The 17,336-nt window shown below is 49.6% G+C and overlaps 5 protein-coding genes across 5 annotated transcripts; 4 read left to right on the forward strand and 1 right to left on the reverse strand.

The window, feature by feature from the left end:
- The first annotated feature begins 65 nt into the window (after positions 1–65).
- On the forward strand, positions 66–5,420 carry LOC119550938 (coiled-coil and C2 domain-containing protein 2A). Its single transcript, XM_037859963.1, has 7 exons — positions 66–1,723; positions 1,791–2,739; positions 3,213–3,496; positions 3,552–4,274; positions 4,338–4,576; positions 4,642–4,765; positions 5,010–5,420. The coding sequence occupies exons 1-7, from the start codon at positions 221–223 to the stop codon at positions 5,199–5,201; spliced, it is 4,014 nt and encodes a 1,337-aa protein (XP_037715891.1). The 5' UTR covers positions 66–220; the 3' UTR covers positions 5,202–5,420.
- On the forward strand, positions 5,228–6,095 carry LOC119550942 (serine palmitoyltransferase small subunit B). Its single transcript, XM_037859967.1, has 2 exons — positions 5,228–5,686; positions 5,908–6,095. The coding sequence occupies exons 1-2, from the start codon at positions 5,566–5,568 to the stop codon at positions 6,087–6,089; spliced, it is 303 nt and encodes a 100-aa protein (XP_037715895.1). The 5' UTR covers positions 5,228–5,565; the 3' UTR covers positions 6,090–6,095.
- A 192-nt stretch (positions 6,096–6,287) lies between these two features.
- On the forward strand, positions 6,288–7,385 carry LOC119550940 (peptidyl-prolyl cis-trans isomerase E). The gene is made up of 3 exons (XM_037859965.1): positions 6,288–6,532; positions 6,597–6,980; positions 7,038–7,385. Exons 1-3 carry the CDS (start codon positions 6,332–6,334, stop codon positions 7,353–7,355), a joined length of 903 nt encoding a protein of 300 aa, XP_037715893.1. The 5' UTR covers positions 6,288–6,331; the 3' UTR covers positions 7,356–7,385.
- On the reverse strand, positions 7,365–8,537 carry LOC119550941 (60S ribosomal protein L18a). Its single transcript, XM_037859966.1, has 2 exons — positions 8,390–8,537; positions 7,365–7,960 (listed from the first exon to the last, which is right to left on the reverse strand). The coding sequence occupies exons 1-2, from the start codon at positions 8,405–8,407 to the stop codon at positions 7,445–7,447; spliced, it is 534 nt and encodes a 177-aa protein (XP_037715894.1). The 5' UTR covers positions 8,408–8,537; the 3' UTR covers positions 7,365–7,444.
- Positions 8,538–8,740: 203 nt separating this feature from the next.
- LOC119550937 lies at positions 8,741–17,247 on the forward strand. Its single transcript, XM_037859962.1, has 4 exons — positions 8,741–9,512; positions 9,876–9,951; positions 10,058–12,383; positions 12,434–17,247. Exons 3-4 carry the CDS (start codon positions 10,076–10,078, stop codon positions 16,639–16,641), a joined length of 6,516 nt encoding a protein of 2,171 aa, XP_037715890.1. The 5' UTR covers positions 8,741–9,512; positions 9,876–9,951; positions 10,058–10,075; the 3' UTR covers positions 16,642–17,247.
- Positions 17,248–17,336: the final 89 nt, after the last annotated feature.

Below are 17,336 nucleotides of genomic sequence, written 5' to 3' on the forward strand. Positions count from 1 at the left end.
TGCCTAACAGTAGATTTGCGATGTATTTGTATGTAAACAGCAAAAAGAAAACGAAAACAAAATATTTTCGGGGTATGTTTTTATTTTTTCAAAGGCGATAGACGATTGCTGAGCAGGTGAAACACTGGCCGAGTCGGTTGTCATTAGCAACCAGGAAACACGGCAAAGCAGGCGAAATATTATTCATTACTGTATTTCTGTTTGGACTAAAAATATAATTATGGAGAACGCTTCACCCAAGAAGACGGTGAGGAAGAAACGCAAGACACATACCACTAGAGGCTATCGAAAAAGGGAGCAGGAGGTGCAGAATTTGCTGAGGGAGGCGGAAGGCAACTCACCTGGTCAAGCAATCGGCTTGGAGGCACTTAGCGAGCAGTTCTTCCATGGAAACGAGTTTGAGGTTCCGCAGGAGAAGGTCTCCCCGGTGCACGAAGGCCTTGGGAGGAAGACCGATGAAGATTCTGGCGGGGAACTGGCTGCAGAACCATCGGAGTCGCCCTCTCGGACATTTATACAAATCGATCTGGAGGATCCACCGGTGGTCTGGAATCAGCCCTTTAAGCAGCGGCACTACTACGATGAGAGTTTGCTGTACCGACCGAGCAATACCCTGCACTTTCAATTGTATGTGGGTGACACTAAGTTGAAGGATTCACATATCCGTATGTTGAATCGCTACCAGGAACAGGCTAAGAGCCAATCCACAAAACTGAGCTGTGATTTGGTGGCCCAGCTATGTAAGGAGAACCCCCCAAGGTTCCTGGTGGATGACACCCTCTATCGAACTGTTTGCCACAAGGATTTCCAAAGCGTGTTCTTTGGCCCCATGAATCCGGATGAGTTCCAGGGCTTGCCCAACAGACGTTGTCTAAAATTAAGCCTAAAGCAGCTTCGTTTCAGCATGCATCCGCAGCTTTTGAAGGAGCACCAACTGGCCCAGCAATTGGAGGATCTTTTCGATGTTTACTGTCATCAAAAGAGACTAAAGATCTGTAAGAAACTAAGGGAGGAACTAGAGATTGCACGGCAGGTGGCTCTTAAACTGCTCGCCTCAGCTGGCGAGGATCAGACGGCCGAGGTGAAGCGCCAATTCAAGCTCACCCGGCAGCTGAGGCAACGCTACTACTCAGAGTCGGCTGCCCAGCGTAATCTTCTGCAGCGTTTGCTGGGAGAGTGGGCCAAGCTAAAGGAACTGCGCCGGCAGCAGCGCTTCCAATGCAGTCGTTTCCAGCTGGGTCTTCGAGTGGTCCATCCACCCGACCTGGAGGCCTCCTATTCCGCGTGGAAGGAGAGCTTTGAAACGGATTTGGCCGAGGTTTATCGCGAGCACCTGGAGATCTTTTACACCCGACTGCGCCTCTGGAGCGAGCAAAACTCGAGGAGCCGCAAGTCTCCTGGCCACTCGAAGCCTCCAAGGAAACCCCAATTCGATCGGGTAATGGCCAGCCTGAGGAAGGACTACGACAAGGCCTTTAAGGACCCAGAGGAACCTTTTGTGGAGGTCTTCCGCCTCCATGCGGATGAAGCGGCTGCCAGGTTGTCCATTCCAGGCGGAGATCAGGTGCCTAGGGCGCGCAACTACTTCCTCAAGATCTTCCTGGACGGTCAGTTTGTGGGGCAGAGCAGGAGCTATCGCCTGGAGCCGGATCTGCTGATAACCATCAACGAGTGTATTGGAGTGCTGCTGGATAGGACCCTGCCGGAGAAGCTTAACATATGGGTGTGTATCCGTTTTCATTACGTTTACCTCTAAATATAAAATGTATCTTGGTTGTTTACTTGTCTAGCTCTATGAGAAGTCCACATTGACACCAAATAGTCGCCGTTTGGCCCAGATGAGCACAGCGCTCTTGTTGAGTTCCAAGGAGGATGCAGTACAGGAGAAGCTTAGTTTCCAGACTTCCTCCTCCTCCAACCAGTTGGCAGGTGATGTTTACCTATACTATGAGTACCGAACCGCGGATGGAAGAGAAGGTTCCCTCCAACTGGACGATGTACAGAGACTTCCGGATGCACTGCGTCAGACTTTATTGCCGAAAAGACTCCCCGCTTTGCCAGAAGCCTCAAAAGAACTGGTCGCTCCAAGACCGCCTAGTGGAAGGATCAAGAAGAGCACCCTGCCTCCACTGATCTTCGCTGAACAGCAGCTCCAATTCTGTGGCATTGAAGAGCTTCTGGAAAATCGACGTTTCCAGTTACTTTACTCCCGTCACCAGCAGAAGAATATGCACACCAAGCAGCTGCGCTTTGTGCCTGCCCTGGAGCAGGAAATCTCGGAGGAGGAGCAGCTGCCGGGTGGCCTGGGTACCACTCAGCTCCTGGAACCGGGCACCTACTGGAACCCCATCGATCTGCACAAGCATCGCGGAAGGAAGTTCCTCCAGCTATTGTACGAGGTGATCAGCAGCCACAGTGCCAGGAGGGCCAAGGCCATGCACACACCTCTGCCGCTGCTCCTCCTTGCCGAGGATGCGGATCACTCAGCCGCCACCGGTTGGACGGCTCTTTGGCGGGCTATCTGCTCCGTTTTCCAGGGGCAGCCCACTACCCTGCCCAGGGAACCGCCCGTTTGGTCGGGCCAGATGTCCGGCCCAGATCTGTTCAAGGTCTTCAGCGTTTCCCTCCACGTGGTGAGGGCCACGGGGGTGCCAGTGCGCAGTCGCCACATCCTGAATCTCAACGAGCGGCGCACCAGCTCTGGAGGCGATATGAGCACCAGTCTGTTCGTCACACAGAGTGAGTAATAATTGAGTGGTAATCTACATAAGGCGAAAAAATAATATAAAATCAAGCAACGTTTTTATAATGGAATCACGGGCTCAGAACCTCTTAACTTCTTTTAAAAGATTCTTCACTGAAGTCTTAAAAATTTTATTATTGTTATAATAACCCAATCAATGTTTTGATAAGGAAATATGAGATTAAAATGACTCACTTAATGTTAGAGACGGATTTTTTAAAAAAGAACAATATATAGGTACGAGAATAATTATTATAATCTACCAATCAAGTTTTTGATAATGAAATCTTGGGGTTAGAATGACTCATTTAACTAAAATGTTCTATAACAAACCTCTTAACTTTTCTATAAAAATAGGGTGAGGGATTCTTCAATAGATTTAGTAGTTTTGTACAATCAAAGCTTTGATAATGGAATCATGATATCAAACCTCCAATCTTCTCAAATGTGATTTATACATCGATTACAGCTCTCATGTACTCCAATGTGCGACCCTTTGTGACCCTGAGCTATGGACAGCGTTTGTGCCGGAGTCGCACCGCCGAGGGCAGCAATCCCACCTGGAACGAGCAGCTGCAGCTGCAGATCCACACCCAGTTCGGCGATCTTCGCGAGGACCTCAAGATCAGTCTGTTCGACGAACTAATAGAGCAGCAGTACAGCGATGAGGCATCTGATGTGTATCAGCGTGTTCAGTGCAACTGGTTGGGGGAATTCCGGGTGCCTATCAATAGTCTTCTAGCCAGTCGGAAGGTGAATAATAACTTATGAGAAATTACTTGATAAAATAACCATATAATATTCCCAGTTTGAGGGCTGCATCGAGATGGCTATGCCCAAAGTCTTGGTGGGCTACAAGCGACCTTTGATAGACTCGGTGACCAACATGTCAACGGATCAGTATCCCGAGTTCAAGGAGGCAGTGCACCTGTGGTTCTACCTGAGCATCGAGCCCGGTGGTGGAGACCTTCTGCCCCTGCAATCGAGTGCCTTGGCCTGTGCCGAGAAGCCGGAAATGATGCAGTATCTCAGCGAGAGGAGATTGGAACTCCTGCAGCTGTTGCCCCAGCCACAGCGCTATGTGGAACCTCTGGTGTGCACGGCCCAGGGCAAGAGGGTGTGCCTCACGAGACTTCTGGATGCAGTGCCCCTTCCGCCAGCGGCGGCCTCTGGAGAAAATCCCCTGGAGAGCTCATGTCGCTTTGTGTCGCTTCTCAGCCAGTTCCGCAGCTATGATCCCTGCCAGGGATTCCGCGGCGTTTGGCTGGACAATCAGGCGCTGCTGGACAGCACTTGGTGTTCGGTCAAGGATCTGGGGGTCCTGCTCTGCAACTACCTGCTTTCCTTGGGCCTGGAATGCTGGCTGATCCTGGGCGTGGCCTGTCCCCATGGCGAGTGCTCCTTTGTCCTCTTCCGCCAGCCGGAGACTGCCGAGCTCTTCCTTGTGTCCCCCTCGAGTGGCAAAAGATATCAATTGCAGGATGTGCATTGTCCACTGAGGCGAATATTTTGTATAGTGGGTAAACAGAATGTAAGTTATCAGATATAGCTGCCATTTCCTTGGACTATCGCGTAGTACCCATTTAATCCACAGATCCATTTCAATATTCAGACGGAAACCCGTGTCAGCATGACCAATTTTAATCTTCACGATGGCGCCTGCTGGTTTCCGCTTTTCAGCCGACGAGTTCCTGCCCCCCATAGTGGGGTCCAGAAGTTGGACTATCTGTACAAGAGGAGCTACGATCTCAGCCAGTTGCAGAAGGACATTGAGCGAAAGGTCATGAAGAAGATCAGTGCCTGGCGCACCACTCGGAAAACCATCTGGAATCGGTGGGTATTTCCTTCAACTACTTATAGATTATATATTACCTATAACATATGGTTGTAATCCACAGAGCCTTTCAACCGCGTCTCCAGAAAATCCTCATCGATATGGAAAACCTTTCCACTTTTTCCAGAGGCCGCTATGATGAGCCAGTCTACAGCGAGCACCTGGAACGAGAGTTTCCAAACTACAGAGTAAGTTATTTTGTATGCAAGGGAGTTATTATCCAATAACAACTAGCAGGATTTAATTTTAAGTGGTAGCTCTCGATTACTTAAGTTTTTTACTCCTTGATTTCCATGTTAAGATAGGAACCTTAGAATTTTCCACTGGTAGGGATTCACCCATTGGATCTATCACAAACTTACCCCTGGCCTACCTCACCCCACCTCATCAATCACTATCGCAATCGATCACTAACCCTGTTTTTATACACAGCTCTACGGCTTCACCCTCAACTTTGCCTACACCAATCTGGCGGCGATATCAGAGCGCATCCGGACCACCTGCATCCACTACAACCACGACGCCTCGGTGGAGTTCTGTGTGGCGGTTCACCTGCACGCCCACGCCAACGACGTGCTGTCCGTGTGGCTCTTTCTGCTCTCCGTGGTGCCACTGGTGGTGTGATTCACCAATCACGCATCCAACCGCAAATGCCAGAGGCAATCCCCATGCCATTGGGGATTCGGGGTCGCTATCAGTTCAGTTTACAAGTGCAAGCGTAGCCGCATGGTCTGATTTTTATCGCAACGCCCAACTGTCGACCGAAGAGACCGAAATGAAATCTATTTAATTTGGTTTACAGCCCGAAAAATGTATATATATATGTATTTATAGAAAAAAAAAGCGTGTAGATGTACGGAGTGATAAGGCGGTGACGGGGGCGCAGGTACCAGTACCAGGTGGAAATGGTGGCGCACCTGGTGCGGGGCTAGTTCGCCGCGCACCCCAGAACCGTCAACATCGATTTCACAAGCCCAGGTCCAAAAGCATGTTCCAAAAGCTGTCCGAGGATTATGCGAAATTCAAGCGCTATGTGAAATGGCTGTATTTGCTCTACGAGCTGAACACACAGATCGCCATCTGTGAGCCCTGGGAAAAGGTGTTCCTGAGTAAGTAGTCCAGGGCTCATGTCCCCGGGAAGGGGGAGATTAGGACGTACATATCTACAAAGTAACAAAGTAACTTTGGCGCGATATATTGTCTTTACTCATCGATATCTTATCTCGGCCGGTCAGCCAGTCGGTCTTAGTCACTAAAAACCAGTCCACGAACAGCCGACCTGCTAATGGATGGCTACATAAGTCTCATCAGCTTATTTTCCTTCTTTTAGATGTGCTCCTGGGCAGCTTTGTTTCCCTAATTCTTTACGCATCGGTCGCTTTTGTTCCCGGCTATTGTGTGACTGTCTTCCACCTCCTGTGGCCAATGGAGACCATGCAAAATCTCACCAGCGCTTGCAATACGAATATCGAGGGCTTATGCGGCAACGAAAGTGGAGCAGTAATAGCATAATCTTAGCCTAGCTTATCTTAATCAATAAATAATTAAGAAAATAACGGTTGCGTTTAAATACCAGTTTAAACTTGTACAGCATTGCCAGGTGCAATAGGTAGCAAAGACAGCAACCTAGGTGGAATCCTGTGCTAACGATTGTTTAAAGTGATTAATCGATAACGGCAATAAATGATCAAGTATTCCTACTTCGATAAACATTTTGTTTATTTTTTGTAGCTTCGTTTTGAATTAATTTAACCATGTCGAACGACAAACGCACGGTTTATGTGGGCGGCCTGGCCGACGAGGTGACAGAGCGACTGTTGAACAATGCCTTCATACCCTTTGGCGATATTGCGGACATACAGATGCCGGCCGACTACGAATCGCAACGCCACCGGGGATTCGCCTTTATAGAGTACGAACAGAGCGAAGATGCAGCGGCTGCTATAGATAATATGGTAGGTGAAATCAAGCAGGATGGCACTTACATCGACGTCTTACAATCCCTACTTACACTTTCAGAACGACTCGGAACTCTGTGGCCGCACAATCCGCGTGAATTTGGCCAAACCGGTGCGCGTTAAAGAGGACAGTTTCAAGCCCGTTTGGGCGGATGACGACTGGCTGCAGAAGCATGCGGGTGCCACATTGCAGCCGGAAGGCGATCCGGAGGCGGAGAAGGTGGAAACCCCCTCCACGGGGCCAGCAGTCATCGAGAAAGCTGAGAAACGCAACCCACAGGTCTTCTTTGACGTCCGGATTGGCGGCAACGATGCCGGTCGCATTGTGATGCTCCTCCGGGCGGATGTGGTGCCCAAGACAGCGGAGAACTTTCGCCAGTTGTGCACCCACGAGCAGGGCTACGGCTACAAGGGCTGCTCCTTTCACCGTGTGATCCCAGAGTTTGTAAGCCTGACAGCCTGACTTTCCCTACACCCATTCCTAACCACTTCTCTTTAACAGATGTGCCAAGGCGGCGACTTTACCAATAACAATGGTACCGGCGGAAAGTCCATCTATGGCAAGAAGTTCAATGACGAGAACTTTAACCTTAAACACAATAGCTTCGGCACTCTGTCCATGGCCAACTCGGGGGCCAATACCAACGGCTCGCAGTTCTTTATATGCACCACGAAAACAGATTGGCTGGACAACAAGCATGTGGTCTTCGGTCATGTCATCAGTGGCGCCGAGGTGGTGCGCAAAATGGAGCGGTGTGGCTCCAAGTCGGGCACTCCCAGCCAAAAGATTGTCATCTACGCCTGCGGAGAACTCAAATAAAGACGCTCGTTTACCTAGTTTACTCTTCAACGATCGCATTTATTGAAAAATCCACTAAGTCATATAGGTGAAAAAGCTGCAGGCAAATCCTACTGGAAGTAGGTCCTGGGCTTCCTGAACGAGAACAGCTTCCTGTTGCCCTTGTGGTGCACACGCTGGACCAGTGGGAACTTGATCTTGGAGTCGTGGAACTGCTTGACGTGCACGCGGCGCGTCTTGGCGGCAGGGATGGAGTCCACCTTGATGATCTGGATGGAGTGGGCACGGGCACGGTGGCGGGCGCCCATGTCGCGGTAGCACTGAGTGACGGCACCGCCGACGGTCAGGTCACGGTACTCGCGGTACATGTTGTGGGTGCCCGAGCGGGAATCGTAGCGCAGCCAGATGCCGAAGTTCTTGATCTTCACGGGCGACGTCTCGTACACCTGCTTGATGGACACGATCTCGCCGGTGGTCTTCTTGAACTTCTTCAGCTGGCGCAGGAAGTACCAGAAGCGGGACTTGGCCACGATGTTGTCGGGAGCGAAGATGCGCATCTTGTAGAGCGGTGTCTGGGGCTCCTTCTCGCTGGGCAGCTTGCGGCCCACGACCTCGTACTCCTTCAACTGCAAATGGGTTTGGGTTTAGTAAAAATGGTCTTGGAAACATTGTAAACAAATGCGGGCAGAAATAGGCAAACAAACACACGCATGGCAGTTGGTTTTTTTAGGTTATGTTGTCGGCGACGCAGAGTAGTTTGAAATTAAATTTATGAAACGCCTTAAACGATTCACATTGGCTGGGGGTCGCTTTAGAACCTTTTACAAAGTATTTTAAGTACTTTAGCAAAGCAACAGAAGAGATTTTTCAAGAAAAGTAGCTGTAAAAACATAGGCGACGGCACCTTGTACTCTTAAGTCCAGTTTTACACAGAAATTGCGTAGTTTTACGAATTCCAACGATTGCATTGCATGCATTGTATGTTTGCCTAGCTGTTTCACACATTTTAAGCGCCAGTTATGATTGTCTAAATCATTTTTTTCTTAAATACTAACCAATCCCTTGGCTCTCATGTTGGACGTTCACGCGAAAAGGAAACGGAAAGAGCTTGTCAAATCGGGATGACACTGAACCTCGATTCAGGGATGGCAAACACTATCGATAGGTTAAGTTGGAGAATGGTAATCACTAAAATCAGGCGAGCAAGGCAATTTGCAAGCACTTCCTTTACGTTTTTGCTAATTAAAACTATATTTACGTTAATCTACTCCAATTAATTGTATTTTTAGCTTCCCTTGCCACTTCTTGCCACCTATCGATATGTCTACACTGAACCGCTGGCCAACCTCGCAGCGATGCACGTCGCAGGGTTGCATTTTTGGCAGTCACACCAGCACGCTGCGCGAGCTATCGAACCATCGCCCATCGCTAGCTTCTGCGCGTGTTTCAATGGCCTGGCTGTAAAAAAAGGCGAAAAATATTGCTTAAAACTTGTTTTTCACGCGTAATTCGAGCTCTCCCCGCAGCCAAATTGTGAAACACCCAATCCCCGTACAATACCCCAAGTGTTGCAACTAAAATACGGCGGAAAAGTGCGCGCACAGAGTGAGCAGAATATAAAATGCAAAGCGTGGACGGCGACGTGCAAAAAGAAGAAAATTTTGTACCCCTCACGAGAGACGCGCAAAAAGGCGAAAAGACGAGTATTCCGCATTGTTCGTCGGGACCAAGCTAAAAAGCATTGCGTGCAATTGTGAAATCCGCTTGCATAACGCAGCCGAGAGTCCTGGGCGTTTATAAACATTTGAAACCAGGCGTAAATTGTATAAGTACGCCGAGGGGTGGGGGCACCCCTTCTCCGTCGCCGTCTCCGTCTCGGCCAATCCAATCCAATCCGCTGGGCAAAAATCTCTCGGGCTCTCGGTTTCAGTTTCGGTCTCTTTTTGGTTCAATTCAGTTGTGCAGCGAACTTCCGTGAAATCGGTTGTTGTTTTGGCTACGTTCTCTCTTTGCGGTTTGCGCGCGTAAATTCGTCGCTCTCTCTCTCTCTCCCCACTCTCTTTCTGCCGCCTACAATTTGTGGGAAAATTCTACCTAAGCAGGGGTACAGCAACAACAACAACAAAGACAAAAGCAAAAGGAACAACAGCAAAAACAAATACAGGAGGAGAGGAGCAGGTAAATAAACGTGCATAATTGCTGTACATGTGATTGTAGTGTCCATTCCAAGAATGTTTCAAGTAAATTCGTTTATTCTTAGCAGTAAGTTGCTCTCGCTGCCTTTTTGTCATTTTGCTACCATTTATTTTGGTATTTTAAATTATTTTGGCTTTAGATTTTGTGCCAGGGCTGGGAAATTAAAAAATAAACTCAATGACCGGTGATTTTTGTGGCATGTTTATGCGGTACAAATATAATGATCAAGAAAAAACGTATAAAACCCCGCATAAACGATACAAATTTGTTGACATTTCATTATTGTTTTTCGTCCAAATGCCAGACCTAATATCTCACGTAATAATAAATTCATTTCGCTTTCAGCTGCGTATAGAACAACGAAAAGAGAAAATAGAGAGCGCGAGAACCGGAACGTACTCAACGCCAACGGCATGCAAAGGTAATGAATATAATAATTTTTGGCCCAAAGTGCGTTTAATCGATTAACGCTCTGATTGTTTGTTTTTCCCCCTTTTATTATTTTGGTTTTTATTTTGACCGTACAGCGTGTGAATGCAGAAAATATGATGGAAGCATTGGATCAGCAACAAGCCAAGCTAACGTCTAACCGAGATGATGGAGAAGCGAGAACAGGATCGGGAACGGGCTCTGAAGTGGGGGCGACCGCTGGAGGAGGAGGAGGAGGAGGAGGAGCTGCCGGCGAGGAAGACGACTTCGAGGAGCCTCATCATGCGCTGGGCCTGGCGGAGGAGGAAAGCGAGAACAACAACGCCCAGGAGGAAAAGGGCGAGGGAAAGCGGAAAAAGAGCGCCGATGACGTGATAGACTTAACCCTGGCAAATGGCCAGGATTGCCGAGACATGCCAGAGGAAGAGACAGAACTGGCAGAGGAATCTCCACTCGATGGGGGAGAAGCCACAATAACACCAGAGAACGAGGCATCTCTCTTGGTTCCAGCAGACGCTGCTCCATCATCCACAGATCTTGTCAAGCAAGAGCTGGCCGAAGATATCCCAGAGGAGCTCGTAGAACACGCAAAAATTCCACATGTAGAGGAGTTCTTGGGTGATATCAAACTAAAGACCGAAGTGGTTGACCAGCCCGATTCATTAAGTGATATCCAAAGGGAGTTCTTATCCGATGCAGAGGAGCAGCCAGTGGATTTTCCAGTCGTAAAAAGTGTGTCTGAGGCCGCTGAGTCGGCTGTCGATATTCTGCCACAGGAAGCAGAGAGTGAAGAAATGGAAGATAAATATTTCCCATCTGTCAATGAAGATTCCGAAAGCGAGGACGAGGAAAAAGTGTTGGCCCCGCCAGTAATAGATCTGGAAACAGACTCGGAAAGTGGAGAAAAGGAGTTCTTATCCATTAAAGATCCCAACAGTCCTGTTTTGCAGAACGAAGATGTAAAGGAAGAGTCCCAGTCCTCAAAAGATCTTTATAAAGAAGCTGTTGGTGAGGATGTTTCCAATGCAGAACCTGAAAGGGATAAAGCACCTTCGCAACGTGCTGACGAATCTCTTCTAGACGGATCCGATACAGTGGATTCTCCTTCGTTGACTATGGATGTAGATCTTCCCAGCAGCGAAGACGGAGGTGCTCCCTCGGATGTCATTAAAATCGAGTCTGATTCGGAAGATGAAGTTCGCAGTGTCAAGTTGAAGGAACCTACTGAAGAGGTCGTTCCGATGATCAAACTGAATGGGGCTCATCAAGCTTTGAAAGAAGAGAAGCAGCAGGAGGAAGAGGAGAAGGAGCAAGTGGAATCCGAGCAAACGCCAGAGGAGTCCAAGCAACTGTCTGTGATAACAAACCACATTGGCAAGAACACAAAAGTGGAGGACTCAACCGCTCCACAGGAGCCGCCGCTTTCCCTGATTCTACCCGTTCGTACAAGCCGTAGCAGGAGCACAAGCAGCAGGAGCAGCACCGTAAGCTCTGCTTCGCAGCCCCAGCTGGTCATTGATCATCCGGAGAGCGAGCACAATGCCAGGGTGCAGACGCTGAAGCTTTCCCTGAAGCGCAGGCGCAGCAAAAGTTCCTTCGTCAGCCAACCCGAGAAACAGGCAAAGGTCGAAACAGGTAGCTCCGTCTCGCTGCTCCTGCAACGCCTCCAGGGGAACCCCCCTGTGGGCCCATCCGTGGTCCCGCTGGAGAGCCAAGTCCTAAGTTGTGCAAAGTGCAATCTACAGTTTGAGTTTGAAAGCTTCCAGCAGCTGAACGAGCACCAGGCCCAGTGCACCGGTATCAGGAGTGTCGGTACAAGCAGTTCTCAGCTGCTACAGAAGAAGGAGCGCTTCTTCCGATGCGCGCAATGCAGCAGTGTGCACCAGTGCTGGCACTTTTTCCTCCACATGCGAGAAGTTCACCAGCGCTACATTTGCCTATATTGCAACCACGTATACCCCAGTGTGGAGAAGCTGTCGCTGCATCTAGAAAACAAGCACGATATCGACCAGAGCCACTTCGCCAAGGATGCGTGGGCACTTCAGCAGAAAACGGAGGATAGGGCAAGGCATCTCGTCTGTTGCACGTGCCAAGCCACCTTCGTACAGGGCTCTGAGTTTGAAGATCACGATTGCTCCCAGCTGATGCAGCCATGTGCTTTGTGCGGCCAAAAGGGTTGCCATGCCATGGGCTGTAAGAATAACAAACGAAAGCCGATACGAAGGAAGAGAAAAGTGCGAAGGCCGCCGGAGCTGCCTCCGCCTCCGCAGCAGGTGGTTGAACAACCCGCACCTATAGAGGTAATACCGGAGCAACCGTCATTGCAGATGCCGGAGCAACCGTCATTGCAGTTGCCGCTGCAACCGGAACTAGAGAACCCGCCACTGCAACCAGAACTTCAGAACCCCTTCCCGGTTGAAAACAGTAAGTAATAAAGCATTATTCATTAATCACATTACTAAATCATTCTATAGTTCCAGCACCTGAGCCCGTCGAAGAACCCCCAGCGCCTCCTGTTCCCAAGTTGGTGGTGCCCAAGATTATGTTACGCGTGCCCAAAGAGTTTCAGAAGTCTGTTGATGCAGCTCTTAGCAGCACGGATACGGAGGAAGAGGAATTGGAAACGACGCAGGCAATGGAAGAAGCTGTGCCTGCACCACCCGAGGATTTACCCTTTGAGGCACCACCTCCGATTCAGCCGCCGGTGGTCAGCTTCGATGACTCGACTTCGGCTAAGCTGAATCGCGTTCTTGCGGAATTGGAGCGCACCAAGCTGGACATTGAGCGAACCAAGGCGGATATAATCACCAAAAAGCAATCCAAGGTAATCATGGCCCTTGCACAGGTGGAAAATGTTGCGCCACAGGTGGTGGATCCTCCACAGCAGCTGCAGCCACAGCAAGAGGAGCAACGTCGCTGGTCACTCACGCCGCCTGCGTCACCACACAACAATCACGTTAATCTGCCCGAACCTCCACCAGCTGTGATTACTGAATTCCAAGACCGTCCCGATGCAGTGCGTCGCAACAGCCTCGGCAGTGATTGCATGGACATAGATGATAGCTTGAATGGACCAGAAATTGAGGATAGTAGGGGTCAGGAAAAGGAACAAGAAGAATCCGTGGAAGGAGCTCAACCTCTACAGGAAAGCCTACAGGTTGCAGAACCGCTTCTTATTGAGCCGTCTCCACCTGCCGATGGCATTATGGTGGCAGGAGCTGATACGCACACGGTGGATCTGCAGTTGGATCGTCCTCTTGACCGATTCTCCATGGTTGATTTCGTACGTCTGTGCTTGAAATCTGTTTATGCTATGTGTCTGTACTGCAATCATGCTCGAAGAATCGCGGTGAATGGAAAGCAGCTGGTTCTCCATATTATTAGCCAGCACCGGTTTACGGCTACAGTGGACAGCATCACGGCAGAGGAGCTGCATGCGGAGACGATTGTTGCGAGGCTAAAAAGTTTTCTCCCGCACCTAGAGAACGAGTATATGAATGCGGCCAGTTGTTGCAGTGTGGAAGCTGGCAAGTATGCTGAGCCGTTCAACGAGCGAATCTATGAGTGCTTCACCTGCCGCTTTGTGACCTCTACGCACAAGGAGCTGTACACCCACAACAGGAGGATGCACATCAAGTCGAACATAATGTGCGTCATGTGTCAGACGAACTTCTACAGCTACAGTGAGATTCTGTGTCACATTTGTCCGGGTGAGGTGGCCGGCAGTATATATGACCTCCAGTTCCGGTGCTGCCTATGCGAGATGGCTCCATTGCCATCCGCCTTTAGGCTGATGGTGCACCTGAGGAAACAGCATCAGGCCTGCGACATCTGTCTGGAGGATTGCCAGAGCCAGGCGAAGCTCTCGTCGCACGTGTGGAAGCACAAGCTGCTGCATTTGTGCTATCGGTGCGGTATTGCCTACCGCAACAAACAGGACATCTCAAAGCATCTGTTCTGGAAGCACGGAACGGAGAGTGCAAGCTGCAAGCAATGTCTTCAGAAGCGCTGGCGGCATGTCTACCACTTTTGTGTGCCGCCAGCGCAGTTCCCTTGCGAGCAGTGCGGCTTTGTCTTCAGCAAGGCCATATACTTGGAGGTGCACCAAAGGATGCACTCGGGAGATTTCCGCTATGCGTGCACGGAGGATGGATGCGAGGAGAAGTTTGTGTCGCGTAAGCTCCTGCTCAAGCACGCCAGCAGTCATGTGGTAAAGGAACTGCCCCAAGCAGTTCCCGAGGAGCCGACGAATGGTAATATTACGGCCCAAAAGCTGGAGGAGATCAAAAAGGAACCAGAGGCCGAGGAAACGAAAGAAGGAAATGAAAAGGAAGAGAAACTCTTGTCTGCGGCGGAAACCAATAAAGAGTCTGCAAAGAAGGAGGAATCGGAAGAGTCCGTAAAAGAGCAGCCAGTGAGTAAATCTGAGAATCGCAAGCGGCGCAAAAAGTCTAAGCGCAACAAGGAATCCTTGGAAGACCTCAATCTCATCGCACCCAATCTCTCGGAGTCTGATAGCAGTGAAGACAGCGATTCCAGTGCACCGAGAAGCAGCCACCAGGAGCAGCCAGTTCTGCCTATGCGATCGTCTGTGGATGACCTGGGCATGCCCAAGGTTATGCTCTCCCCATCCTCGGAAAGTGATGCAGACGAACTGGATGGCCAGCTCAAGCCGGAGGATAGAGAAACACTTCTTGACGGCTCCAAAACAGACAAGGATTTGGATGCTAGCAAAGCCGACGACGAATCAGAGCCCAAAAAGGAGGAAGAGCAAGTGGATGTCTCGATTTGGAAAAACTTACTTCAAAATCAGTCGATCAACCCGGAGGATCAGGCGGTTAAGGAGGAGGAAAGAGAGGCCGTGTTGGTCAATCAGCCGCCTGCCAAGCTTCATGTTGCCTGGTCTGATCACGATTACTGCAAGTTGCACCGGACACCACCACCCTCGCCCGTAAAACAAAAATCAACCGGCAAGGCATCGACCAAAACTCCAGGGCAGAATGCTTCAAGCGATAGCGACAGTTCCAGCAGCTCCAGCTCATCGGACTCGGATTCTTCAAGCTGTTCCTGTGGCTCAAACTGTAGCTGCAGTTCCAGCAACAGCAGCAGTTCCAGCGATGACTCCGACGATTCGGACAGTTCCATCGCTCGAGGATCGCCCCAGAAGCGGTCGCGCAAAAAATCCCTAAAGCTGAAGAAAAGCACAGAGTCACTCAAGAACGGACAGCAAAGTGATCGAATTCCAGAGGACGACGATAAATTGACTGCCGTGAATGAAAACCATAATTCTGGTGCTCCACCATCGCCGAAACCTCCGCTGTATAATGAGTCGGATTTCGATACAGCTTTCTCGGATACAGATGAAGAGTTCTACGACTCCCATCCACAGAAACTGGCTAATGAATTGCTGGCTCAAAAACGCGAGGCTCTCCTGGCCGAGCATGCACCACTGCGTCCGAGCAACAATTACGACATTGTGGAGAACAGTCGACCTTCGACTCCATCCCTTCCTGAGGAGGCGTCTGCTTTTGCAGATAAGCGGGAAAGGGTGAGAAATAAGAAAAAGAAGCGGGAACGCAAGTCTACGTGTAAGTCTGGCAAGATGCCACAGATGGCTAGTACACCTCTCCCCATGGACAGGATGGTCGGAATGCCTGGGATGATAGCGCCTTTGGAGCCTCCCACTCCTATCCCGTCTCACCAAGAATCTTCTTTATTTCCTATCACCCCACTAACCCATCGCCATTTGCATTCTTCGATGACCAGAATGAGTGAGGGCAGCAGTTGCTCCGATGCCGATGGCCAACTGAAGCGCTCAAAACGCCAGCGAAGACCCAACAAGTTCTATGGCTACACGAGCGACGATGAAAACATGAGCACCATCCTTGCTCCACCACTACAGGTGGGAATGCAGCTGATAAAACCACAGCCGCCACCACAGTTGACCTGGGCCAAGGAGGATCTTCCCACACCGCCCAAACAGCGTAATAGGAATAACAACAATAGTCACCACCATCACTCGCACAGCAATGGTGGAACCGGCTTGGCAGGATCGTCGCGGAAGAGGAGTAAGCAGCGATCGCTGCTTGGAGCAGGAGGATCTCGCTCGGCCAAGCGCCACAAGCCAGATCGAGAAAATCACTTGCCACCCATTCCGACTCTCAAGATTCGACCCAGCCTGCTGCCCGCCACAGCTCCGCCGACGGACAGCAGTGACAGCAGTTCTGATGAGGATGATGCGGAGATTAATGTGACCAGTTTGGCAGTTCCGCAACCAGCACCTCCTCCAGTTCTGCCACCGCCTCCCCCGGTGGCTTTGCCAGTTCAACCACCTCCACCGCCTCCTGCTGCGACTGCTTTTAATCAACCCATTCCACCTGCCCTGCTGCCCAATCCCGGGTTCGCTACGCTGCAGTACTTCAAGGCCAACAACATACGGTATCCCATTCGACCGCCGGCGGGAGCGCGTCTCGCTCGCGAGGGAGAATCCGTGTACTGCTACTGTCGCTGTCCCTACGATGAGGTCTCCGAGATGATCGCTTGCGACGGGGACAACTGCCTGATTGAGTGGTTCCACTTCGAGTGTGTGGGAATCATGGTGGCGCCGCAGGGCAAGTGGTTCTGCGCCGAGTGCAGACCTAAGTACTCGGAGGGAATCTATCAGGGCGCCAAGCCGCAATGAAAGGAGGCGGCTTAACTGCGTCATTGCTTCCTCCTACCACAAAAAAATCAACTATAACTACAAACCCCACTACAGAATGGATTACGCTTATTAATTGATAAAAACATGTAGTCGCTTGTTCTCGGCGATCGGCTGAGAATGAGGTATCTATATCTTATCTAAAAACTACTAAAAAAAAAACCATCTAGAGTAATAAAGTAACGTATTGTAAAAATTGAGGGAATATTGTTACCCCAGGCTCAAAGAGGCTCTCCGAGGAGAGCCTAAGCTAAGCTAATGCTAATTTAAATATCTGCAAAAAGCTTATCAAATAATACATATATATTTCTATATCCACTTAAATTGTATGTAAATATCGATGGCTGCATATTTCGTATGCAATTTGTAAAATATCTAGATTACGCGAGAGATCCCATAAACACTTAGGAAATAGGGTATACACTTATAAATAGAAGTCCCCAAGTATAGTACATAACTAATTCTACATATATATACATGTAATGACTATGATTAGAAAACAAACAAATCGAAAGCCAGCTGCAAATCGAGATGCAATGGATTATGAGAAAATAAACATGCAACATTGTGAGACGTATACAACAAAAACTATCAAAACTAATTGTCCTAATTTGTTTGGTCACTCCGGCGAAAGCGCTAATATTGGTTCATCAATTTATATGGTAATCAACGAGGCA

This window comes from Drosophila subpulchrella, chromosome 2R (assembly GCF_014743375.2).
Source record: "Drosophila subpulchrella strain 33 F10 #4 breed RU33 chromosome 2R, RU_Dsub_v1.1 Primary Assembly, whole genome shotgun sequence".
Lineage (NCBI taxonomy): Eukaryota > Metazoa > Arthropoda > Insecta > Diptera > Drosophilidae > Drosophila > Drosophila subpulchrella.

What these genes read in the sequence shown, in the direction of transcription:
- LOC119550938 (XM_037859963.1), top strand. Translation starts at nt 221, where the DNA reads ATGGAGAACGCTTCACCCAAGAAGACGGTGAGGAAGAAACGCAAGACA. An exon ending in CGGAGAAGCTTAACATATGG is followed by an intron (nt 1,724 to 1,790) that starts GTGTGTATCCGT and finishes TTACTTGTCTAG; the next exon opens with CTCTATGAGAAGTCCACATT. An exon ending in GAGAGTTTCCAAACTACAGA is followed by an intron (nt 4,766 to 5,009) that starts GTAAGTTATTTT and finishes TTTTATACACAG; the next exon opens with CTCTACGGCTTCACCCTCAA.
- LOC119550942 (XM_037859967.1), top strand. Translation starts at nt 5,566, where the DNA reads ATGTTCCAAAAGCTGTCCGAGGATTATGCGAAATTCAAGCGCTATGTG. An exon ending in CTGGGAAAAGGTGTTCCTGA is followed by an intron (nt 5,687 to 5,907) that starts GTAAGTAGTCCA and finishes TCCTTCTTTTAG; the next exon opens with ATGTGCTCCTGGGCAGCTTT.
- LOC119550940 (XM_037859965.1), top strand. Translation starts at nt 6,332, where the DNA reads ATGTCGAACGACAAACGCACGGTTTATGTGGGCGGCCTGGCCGACGAG. An exon ending in CGGCTGCTATAGATAATATG is followed by an intron (nt 6,533 to 6,596) that starts GTAGGTGAAATC and finishes TTACACTTTCAG; the next exon opens with AACGACTCGGAACTCTGTGG. An exon ending in ACCGTGTGATCCCAGAGTTT is followed by an intron (nt 6,981 to 7,037) that starts GTAAGCCTGACA and finishes TCTCTTTAACAG; the next exon opens with ATGTGCCAAGGCGGCGACTT.
- LOC119550937 (XM_037859962.1), top strand. Translation starts at nt 10,076, where the DNA reads ATGATGGAAGCATTGGATCAGCAACAAGCCAAGCTAACGTCTAACCGA. An exon ending in CCCCTTCCCGGTTGAAAACA is followed by an intron (nt 12,384 to 12,433) that starts GTAAGTAATAAA and finishes ATCATTCTATAG; the next exon opens with TTCCAGCACCTGAGCCCGTC.